Source organism: Symphalangus syndactylus, chromosome 12 (assembly GCF_028878055.3).
Source record: "Symphalangus syndactylus isolate Jambi chromosome 12, NHGRI_mSymSyn1-v2.1_pri, whole genome shotgun sequence".
In the NCBI taxonomy this organism is placed as follows: domain Eukaryota; kingdom Metazoa; phylum Chordata; class Mammalia; order Primates; family Hylobatidae; genus Symphalangus; species Symphalangus syndactylus.
The window spans coordinates 124,898,535-124,914,252 of record NC_072441.2 but is presented as its reverse complement, the minus strand read 5'-3'; the positions used below and the strand labels follow the sequence as shown (position 1 = coordinate 124,914,252).

Sequence of the window (15,718 nt, the reverse complement as noted above, 5' to 3'; positions counted from 1 at the left end):
TATAAGTCTTTAATCCATCTTGAATTAATTTTTGTATAAGGTGTAAGGAAGGGATCCAGTTGCAGCTTTCTACATATGGCTAGCCAGTTTTCCCAGCACCATTTATTAAATAGGGAATCCTTTCCCCATTTCTTGTTTTTGTCAGGTTTGTCAAAGATCAGATAGTTGTAGCTATGCGGCATCATTTCTGAGGGCTCTGTTCTGTTCCATTGATCTATGTCTCTGTTGTGGTACCAGTACCATGCTGTTTTGGTTACTGTAGCCTTGTAGTATAGTTTAAAGTCAGGTAGCGTGATGCCTCCAGCTTTGTTCTTTTGGCTTAGGATTGACTTGGCGATGCGGGCTCTTTTTTGGTTCCATATGAACTTTAAAGTAGTTTTTTCCAATTCTGTGAAGAAAGTCATTGGTAGCTTGATGGGGATGGCATTGAATCTATAAATTACCTTGGGCAGTATGGCCATTTTCACGATATTGATTCTTCCAACCCATGAGCATGGAATGTTCTTCCATTTGTTTGTATCCTCTTTTATTTCATTGAGCAGTGGTTTGTAGTTCTCCTTGAAGAGGTCCTTCACATCCCTTGTAAGTTGGATTCCTAGGTATTTTATTCTCTTTGAAGCAATTGTGAATGGGAGTTCACTCATGATTTGGCTCTCTGTTTGTCTGTGATTGGTGTACAAGAATGCTTGTGATTTTTGTACATTGATTTTGTATCCTGAGACTTTGCTGAAGTTGCTAATCAGCTTAAGGAGATTTTGGGCTGACACAATGGGGTTTTCTAGATATACAATCATGTCATCTGCAAACAGGGACAGTTTGACTTCCTCTTTTCCTAATTGAATACCCTTTATTTCCTTCTCCTGCCTGATTGCTCTGGCCAGAACTTCCAGCACTATGTTGAATAGGAAAAGCTCCAATTTTTAATAGCCAATCAGTTTGTGGCTATTCCGAGCCTCATCAATAATGATGCTAGGTAGAATCTAATTGATTTATAAGAGCTAATAAACTTTTAAGATTGTATAAAGGCAGTTTGGTTGTAAATTCCTAGAAGGTAGAAATTTACAAAATAATAGATAATGCTACAAGTAAATTATCTATATAAGTCTAATATTATCATATAATAAATAAGAAACCACTAACGTAATTATTAAAAGCCTTTAATAACCTAAAAATGCTGATTTCAAGTATGTGCACAAGGACATTGAAATATTTTTTAACATAATATTGAATAGGCTCTTCAATGAATAAAACATGTTTTTCTTCTAGATCTTCTAGGTGCTGTAACACAAATGAACCTGATTGACTTATCAATGGGGAAATAAAATTAATTCTTTCTATCACAATAAAAATGGAAGGCTCCGACAAAGAATATTCCATTCTGAATTTGGGCAGATCTTTTTTTAAACATAAAGAGGCTTTAACAACATCTGTGTATACTTTAGTATACCACAGTATACTAAATATTTATAATACTGTTATACTAATTATTTGCTATATTTTAAAAAAAAGAGTTAAGTTTCTATCTTGAGTTTTTACCAGCTAGTTTTATTTTCTATAAAGTACACAATTAAGGACAATGTAGAAAATCTCAGTCTAATAATGGCCATTATTTTAATTTAAAATCAGTAACTGTTTCAGACCTGCCTTTAAGAGGCTAAATCATTATTTTATTCCATGAGTTATACAGAAGTTATTAATTCAGTTACAGTGAAGGTACTCTGGTGTGGTTTAAGATCTTACTGTTTTTGTTATGTGAAAAAACAAATTTCAGAAAGAACTTATGTTGTTCCTACAAACTGTTTTTCATAAAGACTTTATAAGTTCCTATTCCCTCAATATTAACAGACTTGATATCACATGATTTTATAACCTCCACTAACGCCAAAATTCATATATTTGTAAATGAAAAGCTTTATTTCTATTCAAATGTTATATCCTATATGTTACAAGTATGGTGACAGTTAACACTGTCATTAATATCAATAATATAACTGCTAATATACCTTTCAGACAGTTTTTTTCTAGAGAATCTTTAAGATATAAATATACATTAACTTACATGTTTACTAGGAGAGGTAGAAGATTCTAGTTCCTGTGAACAAACCATTTCTTCAGTAAGTATACTGTGATCTGGACTCTCTGGCTGCTCCTGTCCTACAGACTCAGATGGTACATATTCAACAGCAGGGCTGCCTAATTCTTCTGGAATGGAGCTTTCACTGTTCCGATGAGAGTACAGAGGTACTGGAGATTCCTCTTCACTTGCTATTTCTAGAAAGAGAGGGTGAAAACCAGAAAAAAAATATACAATCTTGGTCAATGGGAAAATTACACTGATAAACATTGTTTTTAGCATATTATTACTCATTGCATTTTTGCCTCCCACAAACAGGAGAGTCATAGCTTCCATAGATGCACAGGTCTATTTCTGGGTTATCTATTTCACAGTCTATTTGTTTCTCTCTGTGCAAATGTTATTATTTTAATCACTACACCTTAGAAGTCTTCATATATGGTAAAGTAAGTTTCCGTATTTTGTGGTTCTTTAGTAGTGTCTTTGCTTTTTGGTCCTTGTTCTTTCATGTTTTGTTTTTTTTTTTTTTTAGATGGCGTTCTGTTCTTGTTGCCCAGTGTGGAGTGCAGTGGCATGATCTTGGGTCACTGTAACCTTCGCTTCCCGGGTTCAAGCGATTCTCCTGCCTCAGCCTCCCGAGTAGCTGGGATTACAGACACATGCCACCACACCCAGCTAATTTTTGTCTTTTTAGTAGAGATGGGGTTTCACCATGGCGGCCAGGCTGGTCTCCAACCCTGACCTGAGGTGATCCACCCGCCTTGGCCTCCCAAAGTGCTGGGATTACAGGCGTGAGCCACCACGCCCGGCCTCATATAAATTTCTTAATGAGCTTGTCAAAGTTTTCCTATGAAGAAACCTTGCTGGGTTTCTGATGTAAATAGTCTTGAATCTACAGATCAGTTTAAGGAGAATTAATATCTTATGACACTGAATCTGTGAATATGGAATAATGTTTCATTTATTTTGTCTTTTTTTTTTTCTTTTTTTACTTTTTGAGACAGGGTCTTGCTTTGTCACCCAGGCTGGAGTGCAGTGGCATGAACAGGTCACTGCAGCCTCGACCTCCCAGGAACAAGCAATCCTCCTGCCTCTGCCTCCTAAGTAGCTGGGACTACACAGGCCTGCGCCACCATGCCCGGCTAATATTTCTGTAGAGGCAGTGTTTGGTCATGTTGCCCAGGCTTGTCATGAACTCTTGAGCTCAAGTGATGTGCGTGCCTTGGCCTCCCAAAGTGTTGGGATTACAAGCATGAGCCACTGTGCCCAGGCTGTTTTGGTTTTCTTTAATGTCTCCTAATAAAATTCTAAATTTTTCTATATGAAGATCTTGTACACTTTTTGTTAAATTTATTCCTAAGTATTTCATATTTTTTGTTTCTATTATTGTTTCTATTTGTATCTTTTTAAAAAAATATATTTTTCTAATCAATTTTTGCTGATCTATAGACATGCAATTGAATTTTATATATGAATTTTATAACCAGAAACCTTGCTAAGCTCACTTATTAATTGTAATAATTAACATGTAAATTCTGGATTACCTATGTGTGTAGCTTTATTAACTGTAAGTAACGAGAATTTTGCTTCTTCTCACTCCTTACAGCTTTTAATTCTTTTTCTAGCCTTAAATGTACTGTGTAGGACCTCTACACAATGCTGAACAGAGCTAAAAATAAGCCTCCTTGTCTTATCTCCAAATCCAAAGGAATTTTCTATATTTTATCATTAAGTATGGTATCTATTATAGATTTGGTTTTTTGTTTTTGTTAATACCCTTTATCAGGTAAAGAAAGTTCCTTTCTATGGCTACTATGATCTGAGGTTTATTTATTTTTATCACAAATGCTTTTTATTTTTATTTATTCATTTTTTTGAGACAGAGTCTCACTCTGTCACCCAGGTTGGAGTGCAGTGGTATGATCTTAGCTCACTGTAACCTCTGCCTCCTGGGCTCAGGTGATTTTCGTGTCTCAGCCTCCTGAGTAGCTGGGACCACAGGTGTGTGCCACCATGCTCAACTAATTTTTTTTATTTTTGGTAGAAACAGGGTTTTACCATGTTGCCCAGGCTGGTCTCGAACTCCTGGGTTCAAGTGAGCCACCCACCCCAGCCTCCCAAAGTGTTGGGATTACAGGTGTTTCTGGCCCACAAATGCTTTTTAAATTTTATCAAATGCCTTTCTGAATCCATTGAGATGATCAATTTTTCTCCTTTAATCTGGGTAAGGTAATTCACCACATTATCAACTTTTTAATGTGTGCTAATCCCACTCTGCCATTAAGTATTAGGATTTGCATATATAGTTGAACTTGGTGTGCTAATATACAACTCAGGATACGTAAGATTGGCCTTTCCTTTTCTGATACTGTCCTTTTATGGACATAACATCAAACTTATATACTAGACTCATAAAATGAGTTGAGAAATGTCTCTTTTTCTATTCTATGGAAAAGTAAAGAATTATAATACCAGGTCCCCCCCCCCCCCTTAATCTAGTATACTGGTAAAGATGGATGAGGTCTATGTAAAAAGATGCTTAGTTACTGGGGTACAATTCCTTTACTGCTGAAAGAATCAGGAGGGTTCTCTTATCTTACTGAGTAAGCTTTGGTAAGTTGTATTTTTTAGAAGAATTTAGCCATTTCTTCTAAGTTTTCAAGTTTGTATTGGAATAAAGTTATTACAATTTTTTTTTTTTTTTTTCCTTGAGATATAGAGTCTCGCTGTTGCCAGGCTGGAGGGCAGTGGTGCGATCTTGGCTCACTGCGACCTCCACCTCCTGGGTTCAAGCAATTCTCCTGCCTCAGTCTCCTGAGTAGCTGGGATTACAGGTGCGTTCCACCACATCCAGCTAATTTCCTTTGTATTTTAGTAGAGATGGTGTTTCACTGTGTTGTTCAGGCTGGTCTCGAACTCCTGAGCTCAGGCAATCCACCTGCCTCAGCCTCCCAAAGTGCTAGGATTACAGGCATGGGCCACCGCGCCTGGCCACAATTTTTTTTATCTTTCTAATTTCTCCAGCATTTGTGGTTACATCATCTTTCTCATCATTTGCATCACCTCAATCATTTGCATTTTAATTATATTTTATTTTTAGAGACAGAGTCTCACTCTGTCACCCAGGCTGGAGCACAGTGGTGATCATAGCTCTCTGTAACCTTGACCTCAAGCAAGCCTCTTGCCTCAATAGCTAGGACTATAGGCATGTACCACCACACCCAGCTAATTTTTTAATTTTTTGTAGAATTGGGGTCTCCTATGTCATCCAGGCTGGTCTTGAACTCCTGGCCTCAGGCGATCCTCTGGCCTTGGCCTTCCAAAGTGTTGGGATTATAGGCATGAGCCACTGCACCCAGCATCACATTTTTAAAAGTAATGAAATATATCTTTCAATTATGTTAGGCTTTAGTTTGTAGTGTGAACAGAGTTAGTATTTATTACCTTTCTGTTCTGTTCTCTGGTCCTCCAGTTCTTTCTTAGGAGTTTTGGGTTTTATTAATTCTTTGTCCCAGGCAGCCAAAGCTTGTTTTTCCATTTGACGAATTTCTGCTTCTTCTGCATCTAAACGTCGCTTCCACTCTAGGAGCTCCTCTGCATGTTGTCGCCGTTGCATTAATTTTTGCTCCCGCTTTGTCAGAAACCTATGGTCACACCATGAAGAACAGTTTGAGAGAACAAACCTATATGCAGAGATCACTTTGAGAGCTCTATCACTCACCACCTTATCAACAAGCTGTGCAAAAGCAGAACATTCATACTACTCTTCTCTCTGAAAAAAGCTTGAGATAATAGAAGCTTTCATGAGTCAACTTATTCAGAAAATGAGGGAATTTATGTTTTACTCATAATGGTTTGTAAAGTTAGCAAAGGAAAAATAGCAGTATATTCAGAAAAAAAACCTTCAGAATATCTAGACAACCATAATTGATAATGTTCATATTTAGATATTCATTTTTTGTAGGTTATTCTTTTCCATAACAGAAGATGTAAGGAATTTATTCTGAAGGCTCAGACCAGAAAACACACAAAACCCAAAACAACAAATACCAAAAACAACAATAAAAAACAAACCCCACAGCCCCAAAACAAGCAAGCAAAAAAAAAACATGTTCATGTCCCTTTTTTACTTTTATTTTAAATTTCTGCCTGGCTTTGTGGTCTAATGAGTTTTGTTTCTTCCATTACCTAAGAGATACAATGTCAAGTGGTAAATCTTTTTTTCATGGAGAGAACACTGAGTACCACAGTCCATGTTTTATGCATATAAACGTAACTATTTATTTACTTGAGTAAAGGGATGCATCAAATTCTCAATTTAACCTGATTTCTGAACTTTAAATAGCCAATGATAGCTTAGGCCCAAAGGGTTAGGAGAAATTACTAAGTTAGGAAAAATTACTTAGTTTAGAGGCTACTAATAAACCATCTTCGAATGTAGATGCCACAGCTAAATAAAATGTGGGCTGCTCATATTACTAGTATTACATCTATAGTGGTAGCTAACCAAGAAAAATGCGTACATGTATCGCACAAACACTTTCTAAAAAGCATAAGAAGAACTGTCACTCCTTGAGCAATCATCATGTCAAATTAATGTGGAAACAAAAGGTAAAATTTATGGGACATTTGACAAGAGGCCTCCAGGCTATTAAAAAAAAAGAGAGAGAGAGAGAAAAGCAAACAAAACAAACAAAAAGAACAGAGCATGCTCTATCAAAGAGTGCACTGAAAAAGGTGCAAAGTTACCTGACCAACTGGTTGTAGATATACAGCTGGAATTTGGGATGAAGGTTGGGAAAACAGACACTGAGAGAGGCCCAGTGATGAGACGTAAAGACAGAGAAGAAGTAGTGAACAGGAGAGCAGTGTCTACAAAATAAGGAGGAAGATTTTAAAACCAAGAGATCAAGAGGCAGGAAGAATGAGAAAGGGAAAGCGTAAGAGCTGAGTGAAGGACTTTTAATATGCTTCCTGAAGAACATTATAAGTGACTCAGTTAAAGCAGGCATTACACTCTGTGTGACATTTTAAAAAGTGTATTTTTATAGATCTTACCAATGATTCCTGAATAAACATGCCTTTCTTCTCACATGTTGCTTAACCACCATCTATATTTTCAGTTAAATTTACTTATTTGTAAGTAAAGTAATAAGAAGTACATTGTGGGACTAAATTAGTTTTCAATTAAGCTTTAACAGACAGTACAACAATTATGGCCATGAATCTAGTATATCAGCAACGCTACACACATATGTAATCCTGAGCAAGTGATTTTTAATCTGTACCTTGTCATGTATTTTAAAATACTACATTTGCCTTACTTAACCTTACCATCACAATCTAGCTTGAAAATAATACAATTTAGTAAACTGATTTACACAAAAATACCTTGTTCACCTCTACAATATAAAACTTACTGCTAACAGGACCTACTGGAGGTATTTTGCTTTATATCTAACAAAGGCCCACTTAATTAATAATATTGAAATACACTACCCATTCTATAAGATATCAGGATGCATAATTAATAAAGTGAGCTAGTCCCAATAAATAGTCAGTAGAAAAAAAACTGATATGGACAGCTCAATCATAAGGTTAAAGGTAAGAAGAACATTCCATTTTACAGTTATAAAAGCAGGAAAAAAAAACAAATTTTCTTCTTTTGTAATAATAAATAGATCCGTGAGTGTGTGTATGGATTAAAAAGTCTAGTAGTACCTTTGGAAAGGTTAATTCTCTTTGACAGAGCACGCTCCTGTTCACATGCACACGACAATAACTTGTAGATCAAGGCAACATTTATTGCCTTGGAAGGGCAAGGAGTAATGTCAGTATGTCACAGAAGTGAGAAAATCTAGGTATAAATCCAGCCATTCACTTGGATTTTTAAAATTATGTATAATCTTGCCTATGTGTATTTTTAGATAACAGACTATTTTAATGTCTGTTTCCTCACATATAACTTAGTATTTCATTTCCCCTTCACTTACACACACACACACACACACACACAAAAACGCATACATTCATATCTGGATTGCCTTGATTTTCTGCACTGAAATTCAAGAAAAATAGTTTGCTAAATTTCAAGTTAAGACATTACAATCTTCCTTGCCATTCCTTATGAACGTACAATAAACTTATTTTGATGCCAATTATCAAAATATTATGCAAAACAAAGGCACTTGGCAAAAGGCTCAAAAAATCTATTCATAACATTCAAATATCACCCACCCTCTTAAGTGTATAACTGCTAAATGCATGCATGACCTAGTACAAAAAGTAAAATATTGGAACATGTGAAATAAACTTTAAAAATATACAATTTAAATTTTTTCTCTAGCCCAACACAGAGGACAATAATTTTCCTCTATTAAAGATTAAGCATATTCAAAAGCTCTAGTTTAGGAATGATGAACAAAATAACTAATAGAAAATGAAAATAAAACAGTTTAAAAAACAGAGTAAGAAAAGTTTAACTTAAAGTTAGAACTTCTTTCCATAAACATGTTCCTTATTAAATATAAATACATCCTATAAGGAGTGCCCTTTAAACGCTGAATAAAGTTGAGATGAAAGAGCATTACTTCACAATACAATTAATAATCCTTCAAGATGCTACACAGGAAAGAAATAAAAATTGTGAATGATGGAGACATAAATGCCGACTAATACAAAATGCTTTTGATTGATGTCAAGGCATTTCCCCAACAAGTCCTCTGATGGTAACGGAACACTGGACAAGAATAAGATATACAACAGATTTAGTCTAGTATGGAAATCATTATGTTTCTAAAATGTTTGAACTTAAGGAACTAATGAGTACTTAATTCGCTCTTTTTTTTTTTTGAGACGGAGTCTTGCTCTGTTGCCCAGGCTGGAGTGCAGTGGCACCACCTTGGTTCACTGCAACCTCCACCTCCCAGGTTCAGCGACTCTCCTGCCTCAGTCTCTGAAGCAGCTGGGGTTAAAGGCACCTGCCACCATGCCCGGTTAATTTTTGTATTTTTTTTTTAGTAGAGACAGGGTTTCACCATGTTGGCCAGGCTGGTCTTGAACTCCTGACCTCAGGTGATCCATCTGCCTTGGCCTCCCAAAGTGCTGGGATTACAGGCCTGAGCCACCGCGCCCAGCTTAATTCACTTTTTAATTTTTTTTTTTTTTTTTTTTTTGAGATGGAGTTTCACTCGTGTTGCCTAGACTAGAGTGCAATGGTGTGACCTTAGCTCACTGCAATCTCCGTCTCCCGGGTTCAAGAGATTCTCCTGCCTCAGCCTCTTGAGTAGCTGGGATTATAGGCGCGCGCCACCACGCCCGGCTAATTTTTTGGATTTTTAGTAGAGACGGGGTTTTACCATGTGGGCCAGGCTGGTCTTCAACTCCTGACCTCAGGTGATCCACCCTCCTCGGCCTCCCAAAGTAGTGGGATTACAGGCATGAGCCACCGTGCCCGGCTTTATTCACTTTTTTTTTTTTGAGATGGAGTTGTGCTCTGTCGCCAGGCTAGAGTATAATGGCACGATCTTGGCTCATTGCAACCTCCAACTCCCTGGTTCAAGTGATTCTCCTGCCTCAGCCTCCCAAGTAGCTGGGATTACAGGCACGCGCCACCACGCCCAGCTAATTTTTGTATTTTTAGTAGAGACGGGTTTCCCCATGTTGGCCAGGATGGTCTCGATCTCCTGACCTCGTGTTCTGCCCACCTTGGCCTCCCAAAGTGCTGGGATTACAGGCGTGAGCCACGGCACCCGGCCTTAATTCACTTTTAAAGTCACACTTTCACACTCTGAACTTGCGCTGTACAGCTATTCAACTCCAGTAATTAGCCATCTAGCACTTTGCTAATTTCAACAAAATACGATTTAGAAGGATCAGTTTCTAATGAAGATAACTTTAAGTCATCAATTTAGGTTTTAAAAAAATCTATGAGGTTGAAAGCAGATATGCTAACTTAACTTTGACGTTAGCTAGCTGAACTCTGGAGAACAGGGTTCTAGTTTCAGCTTTGCCATTCTGCTGTGTGTGTGTGACCTGAGGAAAGTTACATAAACTCTGTGGGCCTCAATTTCTTCATGTAAAACAAAGGGACTATATTTTATGGCTTCCCTAAGAGCCCTTCCAATTTAACATTTTATGACTCTCCGTTGTAATATTTCCACTCATTTTGTACCTCAAAAGACTGCCAGACCATGTGACTGCTAGACCATGTGACGTTAAGTGAGAACTTTTTTTGCCCACCGAGCTGATGTAATTGTGGCCTGCATTCTAACAGATTATAAAATCATTCTATAATTTGAATAAAATTATAATCTAAATTTTAAATGCAACTCCTAGGTCTAAACATGCTTTCATTATAAAAGATATCGAAAACAAAATCTTAATACCTTCACAGAAGAAACATTTACAGTTCTATATTTGTTTAGGATGTTACTGTGCTTCCATTATCATTAGTTTCTCCATTGGAATACCAAGGAGTCCATGGATACCCTGGAATTGCATGTAAAATTGTATATATGTGTGTACATGCATTTTTCTGAGGCAAGGTTCCAAAACATTCATCTGATTTACAAGCAAACTCAAGATCCCCAAAAAGTTAAGCATCACTGCTCTATTTGTACTGATCTTGAAGAAAATTATTGCTGCTTTATTAGTGAATCCTTATGCAATGCTATGTATCTTCAAACTACTAAGACTACCTAGCTAAACTAAAACACTACTTTTTACTCTTCCCAAAACAAAACTTACAAAAAACTTAATGCCTTAAATCATTTTATTCCTTCTGGGTTTTTAATTCTATCACTGTTATAATTAAAAATGGAACATAGTGCTTTACATTTTAAAATGGATTCTTTTGAGTACTTTAGCATCTTTAATAATATAAAAACAGGAGGATAAATGAAGATACAGATAGTTCTGACTGAAAAGAAAATGTAGCTTAGGTCTGATTTTCTATAGCAAAATCTATTCTATTACTTAAAATTATCTAATAATTTACATACACCTAAGTAAACAAAATAATACAGCACATTATTCCTGACCTAGGAATTCCTGCAGAGAATAAAAACAAAGTATCAGACTATCAGGATTTATTCAGCTACTACACGTAGACTAGAATGTTGTCTAAGAAAATTCTATTCAATTTAAGGCAACGCTATTTAACATTATTATTTAAGACAATCTAATTAAAATATCTCCTTTAATGAAATATCAAAAGCCTTCTCTTGAAAATCCTTCATTTTAAAAATTCAGATTAATGGTGAAGATTTCGACATTGATCAGACAATATAATAAATACTTTTGGACAGAGAAATGTCATAAAATATTTATCTGCTTAACTTTTTGATCAATCATTTAAAACCAAATACATTAATTTTTCTCCTTTAACAGTTCTGTAAGCCAACTGGGAAGTGTAAAAGGAGTATTTAAAATGTTTTGTGACTAAAGGCTTCATCTTTCTATGCTACCTTGGTTTGCAATGAATGATCAAACCAAAAAATAGCTATATACTTTCTGCCCCTTCTTTTTATGTTTGAAAGTACTTACTAATTCAACAGTATATTTAACTCCCTCAGGAGGCTGAGTGGGGAGAATTACTTGTACTGAGGAGTTTGAATCCAACCCTATCCTGGGCAACATGGTGAGACTCTTAAAAAAGTACACTCATCCATGAAAATGTCCTTGACATATATCATATTGTCAGTAAGAATTTCTCTTTTCTGAACTTCCTTAGCAATTGATCTAGATATACTTCTCTATATGAACCTGCCCCTCATTCTTTTTTCCGTCTACACTATAAGCTTGAGAACAGGGCTTAAGTCTGATTTATCTTGGTATCCCTCAGCACTTAGCATACTCACACATTAATCAATAAACAATTGCTGAGAGAGTAAGTGCATAATTAATAAATAATATGAAAGAAGAAGCTACTGTTAACAAATGAAAGAAAAAATGCAGTGTCCTATTTTAAGTAATGAAACACTTAAAGATGAAGAAAACACCATTCTTTCAGTATTTCACTTGTTCCATAAACAGGAAGAGTCAATTGCATAGTGTTTTCTCATGAATATCTGTTTCATGTTTATAGGCAATCCACTTAAATTGTAAATAATATCCCTCACGGTAATAAAACTCAGATTTCACTTACCAATCAAACCAAAAACATTGAGAGCTATTCAGTCCATGGCTAGATCTACTGTATGTCTTTTGCAAACATGTTTTCATTATTATTAATGTCTTCCACATTTTGAATATTATTTTTTGCTTTTTACTATACTGATAAATGGAAATTATATGACATTTATAAAATGTCTACTCAACAAAGAGGTCAAGAAAAGCCATATGTTAGGAATATAACGTATGGCTTTTAATATTCAACAAAGGCATTACTGTCTCAGTAAAATATTAAAAAAGGAAACCTTTCACTATAGCCAAAAATGATATGATCACTTCAGAAAAATATCTGTCATATAATCAGAGTTCAGAAAGTTACCAATAAGCAATGACATAAAATGAAAAGGTTCCCCCTAAAAACTAGCTGAACTTACTGAGAAGGACAACTACTCTTTGGTGATTTATAACAATAAAATAGGAATGACTGCCTTTGCAAATCTATGGTTCCTGGTCATGAAGTAGCAGAGGTTCAAATGATTTTGTTGTTCACGAAGTAGCAGAGGTTCAAATGATTTTGTTGTTAGGTGTCTACCATAGCAAATGACTGTGAAATTAACTGACTCCCTATTTATTGAGCTGACACTCCAACATCATTGAAGGAGATCAAACTATGGTGCTCTGGTAATATAAATGGTATTTAAAAGCTAGTTTTCACATTACTTTGTTTCAGAGACCAAAAAATAGTGCATTACAATACTCTTCCTTTCCTATGCACCACCAATTTCAGCAAATACTTTAGTTCATCCTCAGATTTCTTTTTTTTTGAGACTGTTTTGTTCTTGTTGCCCAGGCTGGAGTATGGCAGCATGAGCTCAGCTCACTGCAACCTCCCTCTCCCAGGTTCAAGTGATTCTCCTGCCTCAGCTTCCAGAGTAGCTGTGATTACAGGCATGTGTCACCACGCCTGGCTAATTTTGTATTTTTAGTAAAGATGAGGTTTCACCATGTTGGCCATGGTTGGTCTCGAACTCCTGACCACAGGTGATCTGCCCGCCGTGGCCTCCCAAAGTGCTGGGATTACAGGTGTGAGCCACCAGGCCCGGCCTCATCTTCAGATTTCAGCCCCATCATTCAAACATTTCTTTGCCACTACTGCCTTTACTCTATTCCTATCACAAACACAATTTCATTGCCTCAAACAGATCAAAAAGTCACTGAATGCTTCAATGCCTATTCTCCTTGACAAATCTCTCAAACATCAATTGCCATAGTTGTCAAGGAAAGGTAGAGGAATTATACAAAAATTCTAGGTGATTAATATTTTGGAGTCTATGAAAATAATTAATAAAATTTGGAACAAAGTCAATAAATCCAAACTTAAACTTGTTATTTAGGATTTTTAAAGCTTTAACCAAATCTGAAATAAGCATCCCAGAAACTGACTGACCTCAAGGTCAGACTAGAATTAACAGTTTTTTTCTACAAAGGTGGTCAAATTAGGATATCATTCTTAGAGACTGGCAATGAAGATTTTACTGAAAGAGAAGAGCAAGGGATCAATGAAGAAATCACCCTGACACTGTGTTCCCCCAACATATACCATTCAAAGACATTTGTGGCAGATATACAATGTCAAATTAGTGATAAAAATCTATGAGAGATTATTCTAATTTTGAATTCAAAGACTGCTGGAACAATACAGTATGCCCATATAGGCTACTGGAAAATTTTATCAGGAAAGGAAGCAAGCATCTTTAATCTAAATTTTAATAAATTCCTACTTGAAGAAGCCTCAATCAGTCTATCCCATGGAAATCACCCAAAAGGAACATTCATTCATATATTTGTCAATATTTGGTTTCACCTCATATTTTTAATTTTTAAAAACTGTATTTACTTTTAAGACTTATTTTCATAATCAATTTAGGTATTTTTAAGTTATGAAATGCCTTTCTTGCAATGAAGTGCCAATATAGAACTGCACCTACAGAAAGTAAGGATTTCACTTACAACTCTTGACTGTTGCAAAACAAACTAAATCATAGATTGATTTAACATATAAACATAGAGCATTATTAAATTTGGTGATGTGTGGTATACTGCCAAAGGTTATCAAGTTAAAACTTAAATTCAATCTGTAGTAGTTCAAATTGTGAATTTAAAATGGTAGTCAACAAAAATTTCTAATGAGTCTCTTCCATATTTAATGGGTTTCGAGGAAGCTAGATATGGGGTGGAGGTTACAGAGGCAAGAACAAAGTCCACAAGCAGCTAATTTATAACCGTATTTAATTAAATATACACCCCAAAGAGTAAAGTCTCACATAAATTTCATTTTATATGGTCAACACTGATGTATAACTGAGCTATATCTAAGCTGGAGTAGCTTTAAGAGTCTTTACAAAATAATTCTTAGAACTATTTTAGAAGAATGTTAAGACTGCCAAATCAACATTCCTGGAAAATTTCAGCCTTTCTGCTTTCAGCGAAGGAACTCATACCTACTCACCAGGTTAAAATTTCATCTATTTGAATAAGCCTGAGAGGTGCCAGAGGGCCACAGGATGACATGTCAGGATATACCATTAGTTGCTTCCCCAAATTAGTAGACATGCCTTTCTTTTAATAAAAGAAAGGGGAAAACTTTGTTATGGGTACATGTGCAGATACTTTTTTTTTTTTTTTTTCTGGAGACAGGGTCTAGCTCTGTCACCCTGGCTGGAGTGCAGTGGCACAATCATAGCTCACTGCAGCCTTGACCTCCTAGGCTCAAAGGATCCTCCCACCTCAGCCTCCCACATGGCACCATGCCCAGCTAATTTTATTTTTTTGTAGAGATGGGGTCTCACTATGTTGCCCAGGTTGGTCTTGAATTCCTGGGCTCAGATGATCCTCTTGCCTCAGCTTCTCAAAGTGCTTGGATTATAGGTGCGAGCCACCACTCCTAACCTTGTTTTTTGGTTTTTTAAAATAAGAAACTTGTTCGTATTAAAATTGTTTTATAAATAAGATCTACAGTTAATTGGCTTCTAGGTTAATCTAACAATTCTGCTAAAATGCTACTGAATCCATAAAATACTTTGTCTCAATCTAATCTAGTGAAGTATATTACAAATGTTATTTGTTGTACTACTTTCAATGTAACTAAACAAGAGATATTTATAAAAAACAAATTACTTTTCATCCATGCGGCTTCTCATTTTCTTCAGTTTCTGCATAATGCTGCTAGTTTCACTGCTGGAGATTGAAATGGGAGAAGGACTGCGGGTCTCCAAGTCAGTTGGACCAGGACTGGTTGCCTTATTATCCTTTGTATCATCATCACTATGAGAGTCCTGCAAACAAAAAGAGGCAAAATTTTATCGGACTTTAATAGGACCTTGAAGCCATCATAATACCGTCAATTCAAAATTAAGTTTATCCACAATACAATGTTTATAACAATAGTTGAAAATAAGATAATAAAGGACAAAATATATCACACACTTAAAAATGGTTAAACTAGTACATTTCATATTATGTATATTTTTA

The 15,718-nt window shown here is 35.8% G+C and overlaps 1 protein-coding gene across 8 annotated transcripts in view; it reads right to left on the bottom strand.

The window, feature by feature from the left end:
• Positions 1-15,718, bottom strand: part of CEP350 (centrosomal protein 350) — a 171,538-nt gene that overhangs the window by 34,633 nt on the left and 121,187 nt on the right. For 6 of the 8 annotated variants that reach the window (XM_055255030.2, XM_055255031.2, XM_055255035.2 and 3 more), the window contains 4 exons: positions 15,365-15,522; positions 6,824-6,946; positions 5,519-5,718; positions 2,060-2,271 (listed from right to left, as the gene is read on the bottom strand). In XM_055255030.2, coding sequence (XP_055111005.1) covers positions 2,060-2,271; positions 5,519-5,718; positions 6,824-6,946; positions 15,365-15,522 — 693 coding nt within the window. The remainder of the gene's footprint in view (positions 1-2,059; positions 2,272-5,518; positions 5,719-6,823; positions 6,947-15,364; positions 15,523-15,718) is intronic. The other 2 variants (XM_055255036.2, XM_063627414.1) reach the window with 1 other exon arrangement.